Source organism: Malania oleifera, chromosome 1, assembly GCF_029873635.1.
Source record: "Malania oleifera isolate guangnan ecotype guangnan chromosome 1, ASM2987363v1, whole genome shotgun sequence".
Taxonomy (NCBI): domain Eukaryota; kingdom Viridiplantae; phylum Streptophyta; class Magnoliopsida; order Santalales; family Ximeniaceae; genus Malania; species Malania oleifera.
In genome coordinates, this window is record NC_080417.1 from 20,175,066 (window position 1) to 20,193,364 (window position 18,299).

The following is an 18,299-nucleotide window of genomic DNA, read 5'->3' on the forward strand; positions in this document are numbered from 1 at the left end:
GAACTGGAAAGGTCCCATATATATGCACGTGTCTGACTCCTTCCTATCAATATGAATATCGTATAAAAATCTGAATAACTTGATCATTTGATTGACTTCCTTACCTCTAACTTGGCTAACAAAGGACATATCCCAAAAAATGTTGTCATTGGAGACGCACATAACCTTAGCCACTTTAACTTCCTTCTAGCGAGCTAAACAAAAAAGATTCGGGTAAAGCTCTTTAAGAGATGATTTTGCAGCCCAATTGTCCAGCCAAAATTTTGTTTTTATCTTGCCTTCGATCTTAATCATGTGTGATCTTAGATTGATGTCTTTGGCTTGACAAAAATTTTCCACAAAGCCCCAACCTTGGTTGTCTAAAGGCACTGCTAGAGACCAGACAACATTGTTGTATCTGTATTTGATGCATATCACCGATTTACAAAGAACCTTGTCCTCCCTGCAAAATCTCCATAACCATTTCCCTATTAAAGCTTTGTTCATAAGCTCCAACCTTTTCATGCCCAATCCACCTTCAATTTTTAGTTGTGTAACCAAGTTCCAATTTGCAAGGGGCTATTTAAATTTCTCCGCTGAGCCTTTCGATAAGAAATTCCTCTGCAGCTTCTCTAACACATGTATACCTTTCTTTGGCATAGGTAATGAAATAGATGGGTTGATTGGAAATAACTAAATTAATAAGATTCAATTTACCTCCCATTGAAAGAAATTTTGTTTTACAAGTTTCCAGCTTGCGCTCCATTTTTTCCATGATTGGATACCAAATACATGGAGAGCTTGTTTTGACCTCAAAAGGGAGACCCAGGTATGAAGTGGGTAAAGAGCCCAATTTGCAATTTAGAATTTTGGCGATCTAATTAGTGCCATTTATTTCTCCGATCAGAAAGATGAGGCTCTTGGATAGATTGAATTTTAAACCTGTGACTGCTTCAAACCATATAAAATGGCTTGTAAATTCTTGAATTTAGATAAAGAGTTACTGCAAAAAAATCAAAGCGTCATATGCAAAGTAAAAGATGAGATACAATGATGGAATCTAAATGATTGTGAATGCTTACTCCCTTCAAAAGGTTTCTGCCAATTTCTTTGGTGATCAATTGCGAAAGCACCTTTATGACAATAACAAAGAGAAAAGGGGACAAAGGATCACCCTGCCTAAGGAGCCTAGAACTTTGAAAAATCCAGTAGGCTTTCCATTGACCAATATCGAGAAGGAAGCTATGGAGATGCACCATTTTTTCCATCTCCTCTATTTTGATCCCAACCCCATGATTTTCAAGATGTGGATAAGGTTGCTCCAATTCACATGATCAGATGCCTTTTCCAGATCAAGTTTGCAAATTAAGCTTCCACATTATTCCTCCTAAAAAAATCTATGCTTTCATTTGCAAGAAGGGATGCATCTAGAATTTATCTTCCTGTGATGAAAGCCAATTGCTAGTTGGATATGATCAAAGGTAGGATTTCTTTAAGTTTGCTCAAGAGAACCTTCACAAGAATTTTATAGAAGATGTCGACAAGACTAATGGCTCTGTAATCCTTAATATTCTCTGCCTCTCCTTTCTTTGGAATAATTATAATAAAATTGGCATTCAAGCTCCTTTTGAATCTTCCATTTGCATAGATTTCTTAAAAACCTGGGAGGAAGTCAAATTTCTTAATTTCCCAACACTTATGAATTAGGGCTACTATGAACCCATCCAGTCCAAGAGATTTGTCTACATTCATATAATTAATGACACTCCGAATTTAAGCCTCTGAGAAAGGGCTTTCAAGGTGCTTTCTACTGCTTTCAGGCAAGGTAGCAAAACCTTCAGCCTTCAATTTAGGTCGATTCCCAAGTGAAAGGTTCTTGGAGTATATCCTATAAAAATTTTGAGGCCTATTGGAATTGGTGTATTCCCAAGAGGGAGGGGGAGGGGTGAATTGGGTATTAAAAATTTCTTAGGTCAAATTTAAATCCACAAACAATATTTCATAGCTTAGGATCTTTCTATGCAATCCCAATTACCACAAAAATAAATTGAGCATATAATCAAAACGAAAAAAGCAGATATAGCATACTCAATATTTCTTAATCATTCATAAAATTTAAAACATGCACACATTCATAATAAATTTTACTATAAGCATACATGTGCAGGAATTTAAGCACGGAAAAAAATTAGTACAGGGAAAGAGAAAAGGACACAAAATATGATATCGAGGTTCGGCCAATACTGTTTACGTCCTTGCCTCAAGCTCACAAGTAAGATGATTCACTAAATGCTCACTTAATGGGTGGAACGATACCGATTACAGCCTCTCTTCCAAGGGGCGAGGTATACCCCTAACTCAAATTAGCGGAGCCAACCAATACACCTTACAGGGTGGTACACCTAATTCTCCTAACTGGGTTTGAACCAATCCAGTGCTCTCCTAACCAAGTTTGAGCAATTCGGGACTTTTCATAGGGTAAGTCTCCCTCTTCCGACCACACGTTGGGAATACAACATATATAAATATTTTCTACAAATAGGATGCTTCTACTACAAGTAGATGATGTACAATTTGAAGCACAAATGCACTTACAGATGATATGAAATTAAAGCTCAATGTGAGTATGTGTATTTTTCACTCAAAAATATTTCTTAATAAAAACCGATTGTAAAAAATAATTTTCTCACTAACAAAGAGTAAAGCAAAGATATTAAAAAAAAATAAAAATGCTTAGGGTACTCTTTTCAATATTCTAAGAATTTTCCTAAAACTAGTTTTTTCAAATAAAGCTTAGGGGATGCAAGGGCTTGTGCTCGAAAGATTTTTGCAAATGAAAGCAAATGAATGTGCAAAAGATTCACAAGCCTATAAAAACTTTCTCCAAAAAAATATTATCAAGAATGATTTTCAAAATTAAGGGTTTGATTGAGAGTAAATGCTTTTGGATAAATGAAATGCCCAAAATAAATAATTCTTTCAACAACTCTTAAGTGCAATGATTTTGCAAATGGAAGTAGTGTGAGAAAAAAATTAATCTCTCTAAAAAGAATTTTTCAAAGAAAAACAGAGAGAGTATGAAATTTTTAGCTTGAAAATGAAAGAATGGGAGTATAAAAATTTGAGAGAATTTCATAGTTTAATCTCTTGCTAATTATGTTTATCAAGGGGGTATATATAGAGTTGAGCAAAAATATGACTATTAGGGACACGCTAGTCATTTTTAAATTGTTTAATTAAAATTTTAAGCCGGTTTAGCACTTAAAAATGGTTTGACCCGAGAGGTTTGGTCGACCTAGGCACGGGTTGGTTGATCGAACCAGAGGCGGCACGGAACCCTTCGTGGGTTTGATTGACTGTGACAAAAGGCTGGTCGGCCACTCATAAGATTCGGTTGACCGTGGTTATTTTGAACTAAAAGACAGGTCAAAATGGGTCGGTCGACTAAGCCTTGGTCAACAAGTTGACACCGGGAAAATAGTGATTCGGTCGACCAATGGATTATAACACAAGATTGGTCGGTCGACTGAGGGCATAAAAAGTTACTATTTTGCCTTTAATTTGACCCAAAAAATCCAGCGTCGGTCGACCAAAGGTCGACCGAAGTCTTTATCAAGTTCATTAGTCCCTAGGGTTTGTCTATGGTCATTTGAACTTTCATTCATACCATGCATGCCACGCATTATTATAGACTAAAAATATAAAACTAAATTCTGTTACAATCAAATCAAATGTCTTCTTGTCTTTTGCTTTTTCGTCTTCTATGGAATGCGCCAGGTTGTATAAACTTCAAGTTCCTCCTCGCTTCCATGACCCTCTTCCATGTGTGTATTTTGAATTATTAACCTTTTCAAGTACTAGGCACACACATTAGTTTCAAGTGCTTTGTCAGCATCAAAATAGGAATCAAACTCAAAAGGTCAACAAGGCCTTTGATTTGATATCTTTAAGCTCTGTACAACCTTATTCTTTATAGTAAGCCTTGAAATAAAGTTCTTCCTTCTGTGCAAAGAAGCCACATCGTGAAAATAGCTTGTGTTCTTGTCTCCTTCCTTTAGCCATAACTCTTAGGATTTAAGTCTCAATAAAGCTTCTTAATAGTCCAATAATTGGAGAATATTTTTGTAGGCCTCTTATTTCAAGGCTTTATCTTGGTTGTATAAAGGGCATTTTTTTGCTTGATTGTTCCAAAAGTCTAACTCATTTAGTAAAACTTCTTTCTTCTACAACTCGTTAACTAAGTGTTCCTTTCTCCACTGCTTTAACTGAACGTTCAGAGCCTTCAATTTTTGAGCCAACACAAAAGTTGCCAAACCCTGAAATTCGAGAGACCCCCACCATTATTCAATCTTTCTTGCAAAAACTTCTATCATAAGTCAACTATTATCAAATCTGAATTAGGCTTTTCCTAATTTATTGCCTCCACAATCTAGCAATACAAGATTATGATCTAAAGTGCATCTAGTAAGAGTTTTTTGAAACATGTGAGGAAATTTAACCAGTCATTTGGTTGTAATGAGAAATCTATTTAGCCTTGACATAATTGGGATCTCATGGTTGTTGGACCAGGTGAGATCAGCCCCATTGAGGGGTAGATCCACTAAGTCCCACTTTGAGATGAAATTAGAGAAGGTGCTCATTGACTTATAAATTTTGGTACATCTCAAATCTTTTTTTTTCGGGAAATCTAATCTCATTATAGTCTCCACACACACACCATGTAAAGTTTAGCTTTTCCTTTACAAACAATAATTCAAGCAAGAAATTAGACTTATCCTATTTGCAAAGAAGCACTTATACTGTTGAGAGGAGCCAACCTCGACCCGTACGTGCATTCTAAAAAATTATAGAGATAGAAAAATTGTTGCTAATAGCATCCTAGTGCAAAAAATAATTTCTATGCTATCAAAATACTTCTAGGGCTCCATTTGGGCTTAAGCATTTCCACTCCATTTTCTTTAGCTTCCATACTGATTTCAATGTATTCTTTTCTACACTTTCCATTTTTGCTTCCTGAAAAAAAAAAAAGAAAAATGATGTCCAACATCCAAATCCCAACATTTGCTTAATCCTGCTTCTTGTAACTCTACAATTAAGACCCCTAACATTCCAACATATTATTTTGGGATACATGGATTGTTTTCAAGGGTATCTTGGGATACTCTTCCAGCTTCAATGCAGGTGAGTAAATTTTGTAGTTCTGCGTTGCAATCCTCTTAAACACAATCACCTTCATTGCTTTTTTTAAGGCCCTATCAATTACCCACCCATCGTTTCCTACTGGTTCGTTATTGAGCCTGAAACTAGAGAGGTCCACAAAATGTCCACAATTCCATTCATATAAATGACTTACCTAGCCGAAAGCTGAGTCTTTTGGGCTATCATTTCATGTCAGTAAATGGGGTGGGCTGGTTTCTTGAACCTTTAGATTCAAATTTGAATTTGAGTTTTTAGATGATAGAATGACAACTCGGCTGCCAAACCCCTTTTCCCGAGAGGGTTTGGAATTGTGTGAGATGATTCACTCCTTCTTGCTAATCCCTTCCAAATTTCTCCTAAGTTACCATGGTTCTCATACAACACCTCTTATTCTACATGCTCAATGAACAAACCAACCCATCTAAAAATTCAAACTCTGCACATACTGTAGGGTACTAACTAGTTTCTTCAAAAAATATATAAACTACCATAATAAATTCTAACAAATTATTGATAACAACAGATGAGAAATTGACAGCCTACAAGAATGTTTAAATTATTTCCCTAAAAGAATTGTTGACTTCTTGAGTCCGATCTCTGTTTTGATGTTGATAAAACACTCGTATCTCATGTGTGTATTTAGTGTTTTTGAATACGTTTATGATTCAGCACACACATGAGGTAAAAGAGAAATGGAAGTCCGAAAAACTTAAAGAACAAATTGTCCGGTGCATTCCATGAAAAACCAGAAGAACAAAAGAACAAGAAGAAGACATGATTTAATTTGTAAATGCATTTATTTTTTTATTATTTGGTCTGTAATAATGCACGTATTTGCATGATATGGATAAAATACTCAGAATGACCATAGACAGACCCTAGGGACCAACACACTTTACAGAAAACCTTTTCCTAAAAGACTAAAATCATACAAAAGGTTTAAAAATAATTTAGGGTCAACTTTAGGGCAAAAATAAACTTCGGTCGACCGACGTTGGTTTTTTGGGCTTAAAAAGCTCGGTCGACCGAATTCTTGGCAGTATAAATGCCTTGGTCGACCAAACCAATCCCGATCAATCAAAACCCTGGCGTTATAATTGCCATGGTCGACCGAACCGTTCGAAAGTCAACATTTTGACTTCGCACGGTCGACCGTTCAATTTTGAACGCATCTTCCACGGTTGATGGAACCAACACGTGTCTGACCCCCAACTGTTCGATCAACCAAATGTTTAGTTCATTTTGGCCATAGTCCACCGAATCTAGAAGAGTAGCCAACCAAACTTGTCTTGGTTGACCAAACCCATGAAGGGGTTCAAAATCGCTTTAAGACGGTCGACTAATCTGTAGTTCAAAATTGACATGATCGACCGAACTTAGCAATATGGTCCACCGAACCTCTCGGGTTCCAAATATTTTAAGGGCTTAAATGTAATTAAATTTTAATTAAATAATTTTAAAAATACCCAGTGTGTCCCCAATGGTCATAATTTTTACAAACTCTATATATACCCCATCATAAGCCAAGATTAGTAACTTTGATTAGTTCCAAAATTCTCTCAAATATTTTTTAATCAAAGTTCCCCCATTTGAAATTCTATTTCAAAAATTCCTTTTGGGGCTAAATTTTTATACTCTCCAAACTCTCTTTCATTTTTTCTTGAAAATTATTTTCTACACAAGAGTATTTTTATTTGGGCATTTATTTCATTCAAGAGTTTTACTCTCTCTTGCTTGCATGTTTGGGAAACATTTTTGAGAGTAAAGTTTTGGGATTTCTCCACATATTGCCCTGGTAAATATTTTTTTGGAGAAATATATCCTTGCTTTGATTTGCACATAAAGTTTTAAATGCTTGTATTTTGTTTTGTGTGTGCAAAGCTTTCGAAAGTAAAAACCTAGACTCTCCTATTTATTATTGCAAATATTTTTAGGGAAATATTTGATTTAAGGTTTAAATCTTTGAGGTCCTCATCATACATATGATTTTCAAAGATTACAAAAATTATTTTGAAAGCACCTTTACTCTACTGAGCATATTTCATATCATAAGAGAGTGCATGTTTTATGAGTTTAAAAGTGTACATCCTGGCTTATTGTTTGAATCATGTAATATATACAAAAATATTTTTAATGTATCAGTTAGGTTCAGTGAGGAATTGAACTAAGGAGTCTCATCCTCGTAAGTGAGACCGGTTGGGTTTAGCCTGGTAAATTGAATTGGGAAGTCTCAGCCCCGTAAGTGAGACAAGTTGGACTCAACCTTATAATTGAGCTGAGCTTTACCTCACCTGTAAGGAGAGGTTGTAACGGTTTCTGCTCCGTCCGTTTAAGTTAGCAGGGATAGTGGAATCCTTGGGGGGTATGCCCAAAGTGGGGATGTAGGTTGGTTTGGCTGAACCTCGATAACAAATATCGTCTGTTGTTCTCTCTCTCTCTCTCTCTCTCTCTCTCTCTCTCTCTCTCACATTTAATGACTGTACTTTAAATTTCCATATGTGTATGCTTGTTTATTCATAGTTCTAATTATTTGCATGCACACTTTTATTTAAATGAGTTATGCTTCACGTATATGTTTGAACATATAGCTTTATCATTTTTCATACACGCTATTATATTGAATGTGATATGATTTGTGGTGAATCAGCGAAATGCGTAAAATTGGCCAAAATGTTTTTGAAACCCAGTTCACCCCCTTCTTAGGATTACACAAATTCCAACAAGAATAAAGGATCATTTTTATTACATTTATTTACGCATGGATTTTTTTTCAAAACCCAGGGTTTGCAGAAGAAGAAGAAGAAGAAGAAGAAGAAGAAGAAGGAGGAGGAGGAGAAGAAGAAGAAGAAGGAGGAGGAGGAGGAAAGAAGAAGAAGAAGAAGAAGAAGAAGAAGAAGAAGGAGGAGGAGGAGCCAACGACATCGGCGGCGGCGGCGGCGGCGGAGGTGGGAAGAGGGAAGAACGGCGGAGGGGGTGGGATCAAGGAAGAAAGGAGGCGAGGGGTGGGAGGAGTGTTCGGTGTGTAGGGAGGAGGAGGGAAGAGGAGAGAATGGGGGAAAATGGGGGAAATCCGCGCAGGGTTAGGGATTTAACATTTTAGAGTATTAGTGACAATTTTAAAACCGTCACTAATACTTTGACAAACAGTCACTAATAGGTAAATAAATTTTTTTATATATTTTTTAATAAATAAAATACTATTAGTGGCAATTCTAATAAACTGTCATTAATAATGGACTATTAGTGATGATTTCTCTAAACTGTCACTAATTTCCATTTACAATCGAACATAAAAATTTTGTACTAATGACCAGTCTTGCAAAAAAATACTACTGCAATGTAACCTTGACAATAACTACATCACCCAAGCCCCATCGGCTTAAGAGCTATACAATTTAGTCAGCAAAATTCCAAACATAACAAATGTCAAACAAGTAGAACTTATGGTAAAACACCATCAAACTTCTAAACAAATATCAACAAACATGCCACAAGTAAATTTACCTATAGAATATTATTCTGTGAGATTTGTGCCCAATTGATCTCCTAAATGCTATTAATTCACCGAGAAAAAAATTGAAGTATAATTGAGGCAAAGGGGGGACAGAACAATACTAAACAATTGAATTGAGATAATCCTTTTATATTCTTATCGAATCATACCACCATGAATGGCACCCCTTTGGGGATCTTGAATCGACATATAAAAGTTAAGAGGATAATTTCTTCTCGGTAAGACTGCGCAGAGACGAGTCCTCTGTCCTTGGTAACCTCTTGACCTTTCTCCCTGTCAATAAGTGCATTATTAGTGACGATTTATGAGAACCGTCACTAGCTAATATGTAATAACCTGAACCGTGACATATGGGTTTAAATAATTAATAGAGGGGTGACAATTGGAATTTGAGGAGGCTTCGTTGACGAAGCCAGATCTCATTGACGAAGGCCTTGTATGTCTCGTTGACGAAGTGCAGAGGCTCATCAATGAGGAGAAGCCGAGAGATTTTAGAAAACTGGGAATCTTAGGCTCATCGACGAGGTCACCATTTCATGGACGAACTGTCTATATGACCTCGTCGACGAGGGCGGCTGAGTCAAGGGCTATAAATATCAATTTCTATTACTTCTCAACTAAGAAATCTAAATATCCTCTCTCTATCTCTCTAGGAACTCTCCATACACTTCCTCTCTCTAGATTTCTTTGCCATTTATTGTCTGATTCGATGATCCAAAGTTATCACGAGGATCAGTGAAGGATTCTCTACAAGTTCTGCGGATCGGAAACTCGTTTCAGAGATTTTTGGGTTTAAACATAAAATCAAAGTAAGGCTCGATTTTCATTTCCATTCCAGTAATTTTGTAGAGAATGGAGTCGTGAGTATATTCTGTACTGTTGGTTGTAGGTTTTGGAACTCGGTTTGCTGTTTAGGGGCCTTAGAGTTTGGAATTTGCCATTTAGGGGAAAGGTAAGGGGAATCTATTTATGTCGGTTATTTTCGAAATCGGACTTGGTAGAACTATGGTTCACGGTCTTGTTTGTGTTTTGGCTACTCATTTGGGGGGATCTAATGTGGAAAACTATGAATTTTTCATGATTACAATTTTGGGAAAAAGAGGGCGGCGAGCTGCATCCCTGGTTTTGTTGAAAACCGAATGTATATGTTGATTTGTACTGTGTTATAGGGATGACCGTGCCTTCACTTGTTTAAACTATATGTGTTTGGAAAATCATGATTTTAGATTACCAAATGGGTGTGGTTTGTTTGGTTATATGAGCAAGCATGTTTATATTGTGTTTGGTTGAAATGCGAGTAGGAACGGGGTTCTGAATTTGTTGTAGGTACTGAGAGTGTCTGGCTCTATATCTGAGGGCATATGAAATCATTGGCCATGTTTGGAAAGAGTGTTTGACTCTATATCCAAGGGCGTGAGCCTTACTGAGTGATCATCGAAGGGTGTGGATCCACCAGTTTAGTGCCGATACAATGCCATGGGAGTCTGGAACTAGCCATGTGCCGGTGGTGTCATGTTTGCAGGTTTGCTATGAGCCAACGCCGTATGTCGTGGGCCGGCTTCAAGCCGAAGGGTGTGATGACACCGGGATTGCTTGATCATGTGTGTGCGCATGTATGCACTGTTGTGAAATTAGTACTGAAACTGCATTTAACTATATATGTGTTGCGTCATGATAATATTCAAATGCCACACACCGATATAACCTGTATTCTTTCTTACTGAGAGGTGTCTCACCCCTGCTGTATGTACATATTTTTCAGGTCCTTCGAGTAACCGGAACTAACGTTCTTATGTTGGGAACATAGTGGCTGGTGTACCGCGGATAACGCTTGGGAAGTGCTAGGAAAACATTAATTACCTTGTATTTTTCATGCAAGACTCAACCTGCACATAAACTCGGAAAACATTAATTACCTTGTATTTTTCATTATCAAAAAATGAGATAGGACTCAAAAAGTCAACAAATAAAATATAATGGGAAAAACTTTAAGCTACTCTCCAAAAATCAATACACAACAAATGTGAGCGTGGGAGAGAGTTTAGCTCGCAAAAATGAATGTGAAGAACAAAATGATTTCCCTAAAAAATATGTGATTGAATGAGTATGAGAAAGAGATTTTAGCACTCTGCTTGTAAAAAATGGGAGTATGAAAGATTTAGCACAATAAATTTTCAAAGAAAAAATTTTCTAATCTATATGCTAATCTCATGCTAATTATGACAAATAAGAGGGTATATATAGAGTTAAGCAAAAATATAACCATTGGGGATATACATGGTATTTTTGAAATTGTTTAATTATGTTTAATGCAAATTAACCTTGATTTACTGCGGTAAAAATTTCACCAACCCAAGAGGTTTGGTCGACCATATTCAAGGTTCGATCGACCATGGCCATTTTGAACTGGAGATATGGTCGACCGTCTTAAGGTGATTTCCAACCCTTCGTAGGTTCGGTCGACCAAGGCAAGTTTTAAACTAATGGTTCAGTCGACCAAGTTGTTGGGGGTCAGACATGTGTCAGTTCGGTCGACTGTGGAAGACACGTTCATTTCAAAACGGTCGACCGTAAAGTTAACATTTTGACTTTTGGTCAGTTCAGTCAATAGAGGCTTTTATATAGCTTAGGGTTCGGTCGACCGAGACCGCTTACAATGTGTATTTAAGTCCTGTTTTTGTCTCTGTGCTTCATCAACCCGGTGTAAATAAGCAAAAGACATTTTAGGCTATATGGGTGATGATTCGTATGGTCATTCTAAGGCCTCTTGAACATATATACCCTATCATGCATGACATGCAAATATTATAGACCGTTATTAGAGACCATTATTAGTCCTGTTTACATGCTAAATACACACATAAGTTCACTGTATTTCATCAACATCAAAACAGAGATCAGACAAACAAGTCAACAGGTCTCTTGGAAAGTTCTACACAACCTATTCCATTGGAGCAAACTTCTTCCCTCCTTTGGAACACTGCAGTGGATAGATTTGCATTCCATCCTCTCTCTTGACAGCTAAAAGCTAGAGATAAGTTTCCAACTTTTGTTTATGTGCATGCCTTCGTTTAACTTGAAGGCTACTATTGTTTGTTCTGGCTCAAATCCTTTGCTTGAGCCTTTTACATTCATTTTCATTTGATTGGAATGGAATCTTAATTTTTTTTTTTTTAAATTCATACAAAATCAAATCTAAATTCTAAAATTAATACTCTTAAACATAAAGTAAGTGGAATTATGAGCTTAATGTTGACCTATCTACATCGAATGCTAAAACAATGTAATTGAATGCATTCAATCGTATCATGATTTCATTATGATCACTTATTTGATAATTAATTGTTCACGTTATTCAAGTGAAAAATACCAAACTCGATACACACATGCATATGTAAATTTATTTCGGCAAATAAATTGAAATATATTCGAAGGCAACGCGTGGACAATGAAGATGGAGCAGCAACTTCAAATTAGCTAGAACCATCACCAAGCTGCAGGGACTTCACTTCCCTGTGTCTCTTTTCAGCAGAAAGCAGCTTTGCAAACCTAAAAGTGTTAAGAAGAATATAAATCACTTTTAATTAGTGCTAATTATAGTTAAATTAAATGACAATCAACATCACTATTCTATTGCAATGCATGTACGTATAGATGGTGCGTAATTATATATTTGGTACGTTACTTTCTCAGTGCTTCTGCATTGGTGCCTCCATTCTCAACTGGTTCATAATGGTCCGTCTCAAAATTCACCCTCGAAACTGGTTTGTTTAGCAGCCTCTCGCCCACCTTTACAAGGTTCTCCAGATTCTCCTCTGTGGCTACATCCATTGAAGCCAGTGTCCCACTTAATGTGTCATCCTGCACGTTCCCCAAAATGCATGCATGCATGCAAATATATAAATAAAAGAAAGAAATTCATTTTTCAGTATTAAAAATAAAAAAATTATTCTAATCTGATAAAAAATTAATAAAAATCAAATCCTAAAGATGTATAAAACTAAAATCTTGTTCATTAATTTGCTATAATTTTTATTTTGTTTCTCATTTTTCTGGATAACCAAATATGAAAAAGGTGAAATCCTTCTTCTTTTTTTTCCTAATATTTTTCAGATTTTAAACGAATAATTAGGCAATATTGATTAATTAGAAGGATCAAGAAAATACATCGATTCTTAAGTTATTATCCTCAGAACGAAGAGCTTTAAAAACAACACTGTTGTGGTAGTCCACCATTTCAGCACTTGATTGGGTGAAAACATCTATCAATGGCGTGGAATGATCGTTGTACAGCCACCCCAAGCATCCCCATTTCGTTGCCATTTTGGCACTATACTTGAGATCCTTCTTTGACGAGCCCGTCCCTATGGAGATTACTAGGAAACGATGATAATCCATTGGCTTCATTGGGAAGAAATCTGGGTTATTCTTGAATGCCTGTTTGGTTACTTCCGTAATGGCAACTAATGTCTGCAAAATTTTATATTCATATATAGTGATGAGTCTGATATGATGCATGCATGCATTACGTACGTACTTCCAAAAATAACTACCAATATGATCAAACTAATTAACTATCTTTCGTAGTTAAAAGCAATTTACCGGATTATTAGCAGCAACGCCGCCATCAATAAGATTGAATTGCTTGAAGTTTCCATGTTGGTCTTGATTTTCGAAGAAATGGGCAGGAAGATAAGTGGGTGCTGCTGATGTGCCTATGCATATATCTGATAGGCGAGCATCTACCAATGGATTGGCTGCTGCCTGCATCATGTGGAAATTTTAAAATCATTATGTTGTTCGTATAAAACGAAGCTCACTTTTAAAATCCTTTGGGATTTGTACCTGTTAAAATAAATGTTGTATTACTCTTCCATAATGGTAAGTCTTTCAAATTTTATGGTAAAGTTATTGAAGTTCGTGGAGCCATCTAATAAGTTAACAGTGACAACTCCATTACTTTTAAGGGACAGTAAAATCAAGAAATTAATTAAAATGCATGTCGTCTTCAATCACTTTGCATCTTTTCTCAAACCTAGCTCCAGTTGGGTCCATACCCAATTACATTTGTATATTTAATGTAAGTGACAGATAAGATAAGGAAAAAGAAGTCAAGAGCAGCCGCTCCTTCAATATTTTTGGCGCCGACTACTGCTCCTTCAATCTTTTCAGCACCGGCTGTCCATATTGTGTGTGTGTGAGTGCGCGCGCGCGCGTGCGAGAGGAAAGATTGTAATAGAAGTCTATGTAAACAAGAGTGTGTGTGTGTGCCGTGAGTGGCTAGGCAGAGAGAAGATTGAGAGTTGAGTGAATCTGAGTCTGTATCTCTTCCTTCTTTGTTTTTAAGTAATTGTGAATCTCTCTCCCCAAGTAGTGTTTGGATGTAGGAAAAAATTTGCCGAACCATGTAACCCCAATATCAATAATTTTCTTTTGTGTGCTTGTTTATTTAAAGTTTGTGGACCAATAATCCCAACAACTCCTACCCTATTTTATCTGTTTTCAGGACCAACCCTAATACAAAAACAAGTGCAAACCAGAAGAAAATACTAACAATTTGATGATATTTGTGAGAACTTAAGCAAAAGGACATGATGCTATCTCTTTCTGGTTCAAACACTTAGAATAACTTTTTGATCCACAATTATTGTTGTTGTTGTTGTTGTTGTTATTATTATTATTATTATTATTATTATTATTATTATTATAGTAGAGATCCATAAGCCCAATATCTAGTCCAACATATCTATGAAAGCCCCCCAGAGAGCATATAATATAATCCTCCCTTGGAATAATTTCAAAGTATGTATGCATGGTGTGTTGGAGATATGGAATGGATCTTAATCTTACCAAACACACTCTTGAGGTTCTCTCAAGGAAACATTAGGCGCTTTATGGTTGTAAAAAATATGAAATAGGAAAGCAAAAGGCTTGTAAGACATGTTAACATATTGAAACATCCGTGAAGTTCAGCAGCTAACACGTAGAGTTGCAGTTTTAAGCTGATTCATAGATAAGACCATTGAGAGATTCTCTCTATTTATTTATTTAATATGCTCAAAGAGATCTTAGAATTTAGGCTAATAGTATCGAAGTGTCTTTAAGGAACTCAAAAACTTTCCTTAGTTCTCCGCCCCACTGGCTAAGCTTGGACTTGGTGAATGTATTTGCCTATACATATGGTAGTTTTATTCTTTGTTGTTAGTTTAGTTTTAATTAGGGAATAGGAGCTTTAGCATATGTTGGCCGCCTATTAAGAGGTCTATAGTAGTGATATTAATTAATGAGTGGAGAAAGTAGCCTATGCCTTCATTGTAAATTGAAACCCAATTTTGAACCCCGCACCATTGTATATTGAATTATAGTACCTACAAAAAAAAGTGTTGTAGTAGCCCAAAACATTGGCAAGATAGTTACTTGTACTTTGGATTTGAAATGAATTTTGTGTGTAGCACAAGCCTAGGCCAACAACATAAAATTAGGTCTTTGCTAACTTCCCAGCAGCGTGCACCATCCTATACAAGCTGGCAGCCTGCCTCAATGTCATCATACCCTCCACGATAGATGAGCATACCATCACGTCGGGGATGAAGATACAAAGCTGGGATAGCAAACTGTGTTGAAAAATTCATCTCGAGAAGTCTACATGTGCTCAGCAAAGTCTGAACGTCATCTTCATGTGCCACCCCATTAATTCTTCTCACCTGCTAGCTCGCTAACTATTTTGGCCATTCTGAACGCACTGATGCAATCGATTTTGGCAAAAAAGAGTCTCCAAGTTGCTATTTTATAATGGATAATAATTTATCTAAGTTTGGCATGGAGAAATATGAGGGCTGAAACAATTTTAGTTTATGGGAAAGCATACTTAAGGATATCTTGGTTCAACATGACTTGATCAAGTTGCTAATTGGAAAGAAGCTAGCTAATATCAAGTATGGTGCTTGGACAGGAATGGAAATGAAAACAGTTAGAAATATTCGTTTATGTTTGTCAAATGAAGTTAAATATTTCTGTGTTAGATGAATTATCACTTGTTGAGTTATAGAAGAAACTAAAATAGGAATACATAACAAAACCACTAACAAACAACTATTTCTGAAGAAAAAACTCTATTAGCTAAGAATAGAGGCAGGAGTCAATATTTTTTATTACATAAATGACTATAACAAGATCATGACCCAATTAATGAGTCTTGGTGTAAAAGTTGAAGAAGAAGATAAAACTCTTCTTCTCCTAGAATCTCTACGACCTTCTTATGATAGTCTTGTTACGGCGTTGCTTGTTGGGAAGGAAACCTTGAAATTAGAAGAAATGATGGCTTTGCTACATGATACAGACATCCTGAGAAAGCCAATCGTTAACTCCCAAGGGCGCGCCTTGGTCACACAAGGTGAGAAACTGACTAGGGTTAGAAACAAAAATAGAAATTTTTCTCATAGCTGTAGAAGATCAAGAAGCAGACGGTTCGAATCAAGAGCTTTAGGAAATTCCAACAACTCTCAGAGCAAAAGGCAGATTCTAGTATTGGAATTATGGCAAGACTGGACACTACAAAAATCAATGTCGATCCCAGAAGAAGGAGCCATAAAATAATACTAAATAAAATGTTGCCTCTTCTTTAGGAGAAGGAGATGTCTTGCTATGCTCTTTGAAAAGAAATGGAAAGTATTGGGCATTAGACTTCGGAACCTCATTTAACGCGACAGGCAATAAAGAAATGTTTGATAGGTATATACTTGGTAACCTTGGCAATGTTCATCTTGGTGTTGGCAAACCTTATGAAATTGCAGGAAAATGAGTAGTAAAAATAAATTTGGCAAGTACCGCTTAGAGGTTGACTGATGTCAGATATATATTCCAGATCTCAAGAAAAATTTAATCTTTATTGGACAGCTTGCAAGTGAAGGTTAGACTACAACCTTCTGTGGCAACAGTTGGAAAATTTCCATAGGCACAATGACATACTTGTGCAGTAAGAAAACATATACTTTTTATATGACCATAGATAATTGTGTGTCAATTTCAGTTGCTACAAGAAAAGAAGATTCAAACTTATGGCACTAAAGACTCAATCACCTGAGTGAAAAAGACTTAAAAATCATGAACTCAGAGGGAAAGATACTAGGTCTCCAGTAAGCTAATATCGACCAATGCGAGAGATGCATCCTCAGCAAATAGAAAAGAGTCAGTTTTCAGACAAGCAACAAAACTCCAAAGAAATAAAAATTGGAGTTGGTGCACACTGACGTTTGGGGATTGAGCCTAGTCTCATCCATTGGCGAAAAATCCTATTTCGTCATCTTCATTGATGACCATTCCAGGAAGGTATGAGTTTATTTCTTGAGACATAAATATGAAGTGTATGATATTTTCAGGGAATGGAAGGCCATGGTGGAAAATGAAACAGACTTGAAAATCAAAAAGTTGAGATCAGACAATAGTGGTGAATATGAAGACAAAGAATTCAAGAAGTTTTTCGACGAGCATAGGATCAGACTTGAAAGAATCCTGTCAGGTACACCCTAGCACAATGGAATAATAGAACGAATGAACATAACCTTGATTGAGAAAGCTAGAAGCATGCAATTACAAGCAGGTTTACCAAAGCAGTTTTGGGCAGAAGCGATTAGCACAACTGCTTATCTAATCAACCGAAGACCATTAGTATTATTGCAGTTCCAATTACTAGAAGAGGTATGAGGCAAAAAAGAGGTAAAACGTTCACATTTTAAAATTTTCAATTGTGTTGCTTATGTGCATATTAGTGATCAGGCTAGGGGTAGGCTTGACCCGAAATATCAAAAGTGCACACTCATTAGATATGGTGAAGATGAGTTTTGTTACTGCATCTGGGATGACCAAAAAAAGAAAATAATCAGAAGGCGAGATGTTGTTTTAATGAAAAGTTTGTGTCCAAAGAAGCAACATCATCAAGTAATCGCACAAAATGATCCCGATATTGTAGAGTTGGATGATACCACTGATAGCAATATGGCACAACATACAATTGCTAATTCGTAGACAGAGGAATCTATCATAGAGGGGTGCACTGAAGCTCCATAGATCCCTACTCTGACCTCGACTCTAGTACTTAGGCGGTCTTCCTAGCCTCATAATATATATTGAATAGGAGATATTTGGTTTACTTATTACTAACTAATGCAGGAGATCAATAGTGCTATGATGAAGTATATGCGGTGGATGAGGCTAGCTAGTGGGAACTTTCTATGAAAGATGAGATGAAATCTCTCACTGACAACAGTACTTGGGAGCTAGCTAGGTTACCTAAGGGAAAAGAAGCTCTTCAAAACAACTAAGTATACCATATAGAAGAAGAGCATGATGGTTCAAGAATATACAAAGCAAGTGTGACGCTGAGATTTTCCTATCGTTTTTTTTTTTACAATAATAAACAATAATCAATCATCTAACAAATATCTCTAATTCCATGACAACAATGTCAACCCGGTCCATAGTGGAATACCGGGGATATATCTGTTCATAAATACACACTATCCATGCGGCAGAATACATAAAGTGTTAGAGTCCCATATACAATACCAGAGTGCTATAACCTCCATACATATACATATACATCCTCAAA

General features: G+C 36.4%; 1 protein-coding gene across 1 annotated transcript in view; it reads right to left on the bottom strand.

Annotated features, from left to right (window-relative positions):
• Nucleotides 1-12,373: 12,373 nt before the first annotated feature.
• LOC131159613 (patatin-like protein 1) overlaps nt 12,374-18,299 on the bottom strand; it is a 36,526-nt gene continuing 30,600 nt past the window's right edge. Inside the window, exons 5-7 of the mRNA XM_058114652.1 lie at nt 13,295-13,456; nt 12,860-13,162; nt 12,374-12,553 (exon numbers count right to left, since the gene is read on the bottom strand). Coding sequence (XP_057970635.1) covers nt 12,374-12,553; nt 12,860-13,162; nt 13,295-13,456 — 645 coding nt within the window. The remainder of the gene's footprint in view (nt 12,554-12,859; nt 13,163-13,294; nt 13,457-18,299) is intronic.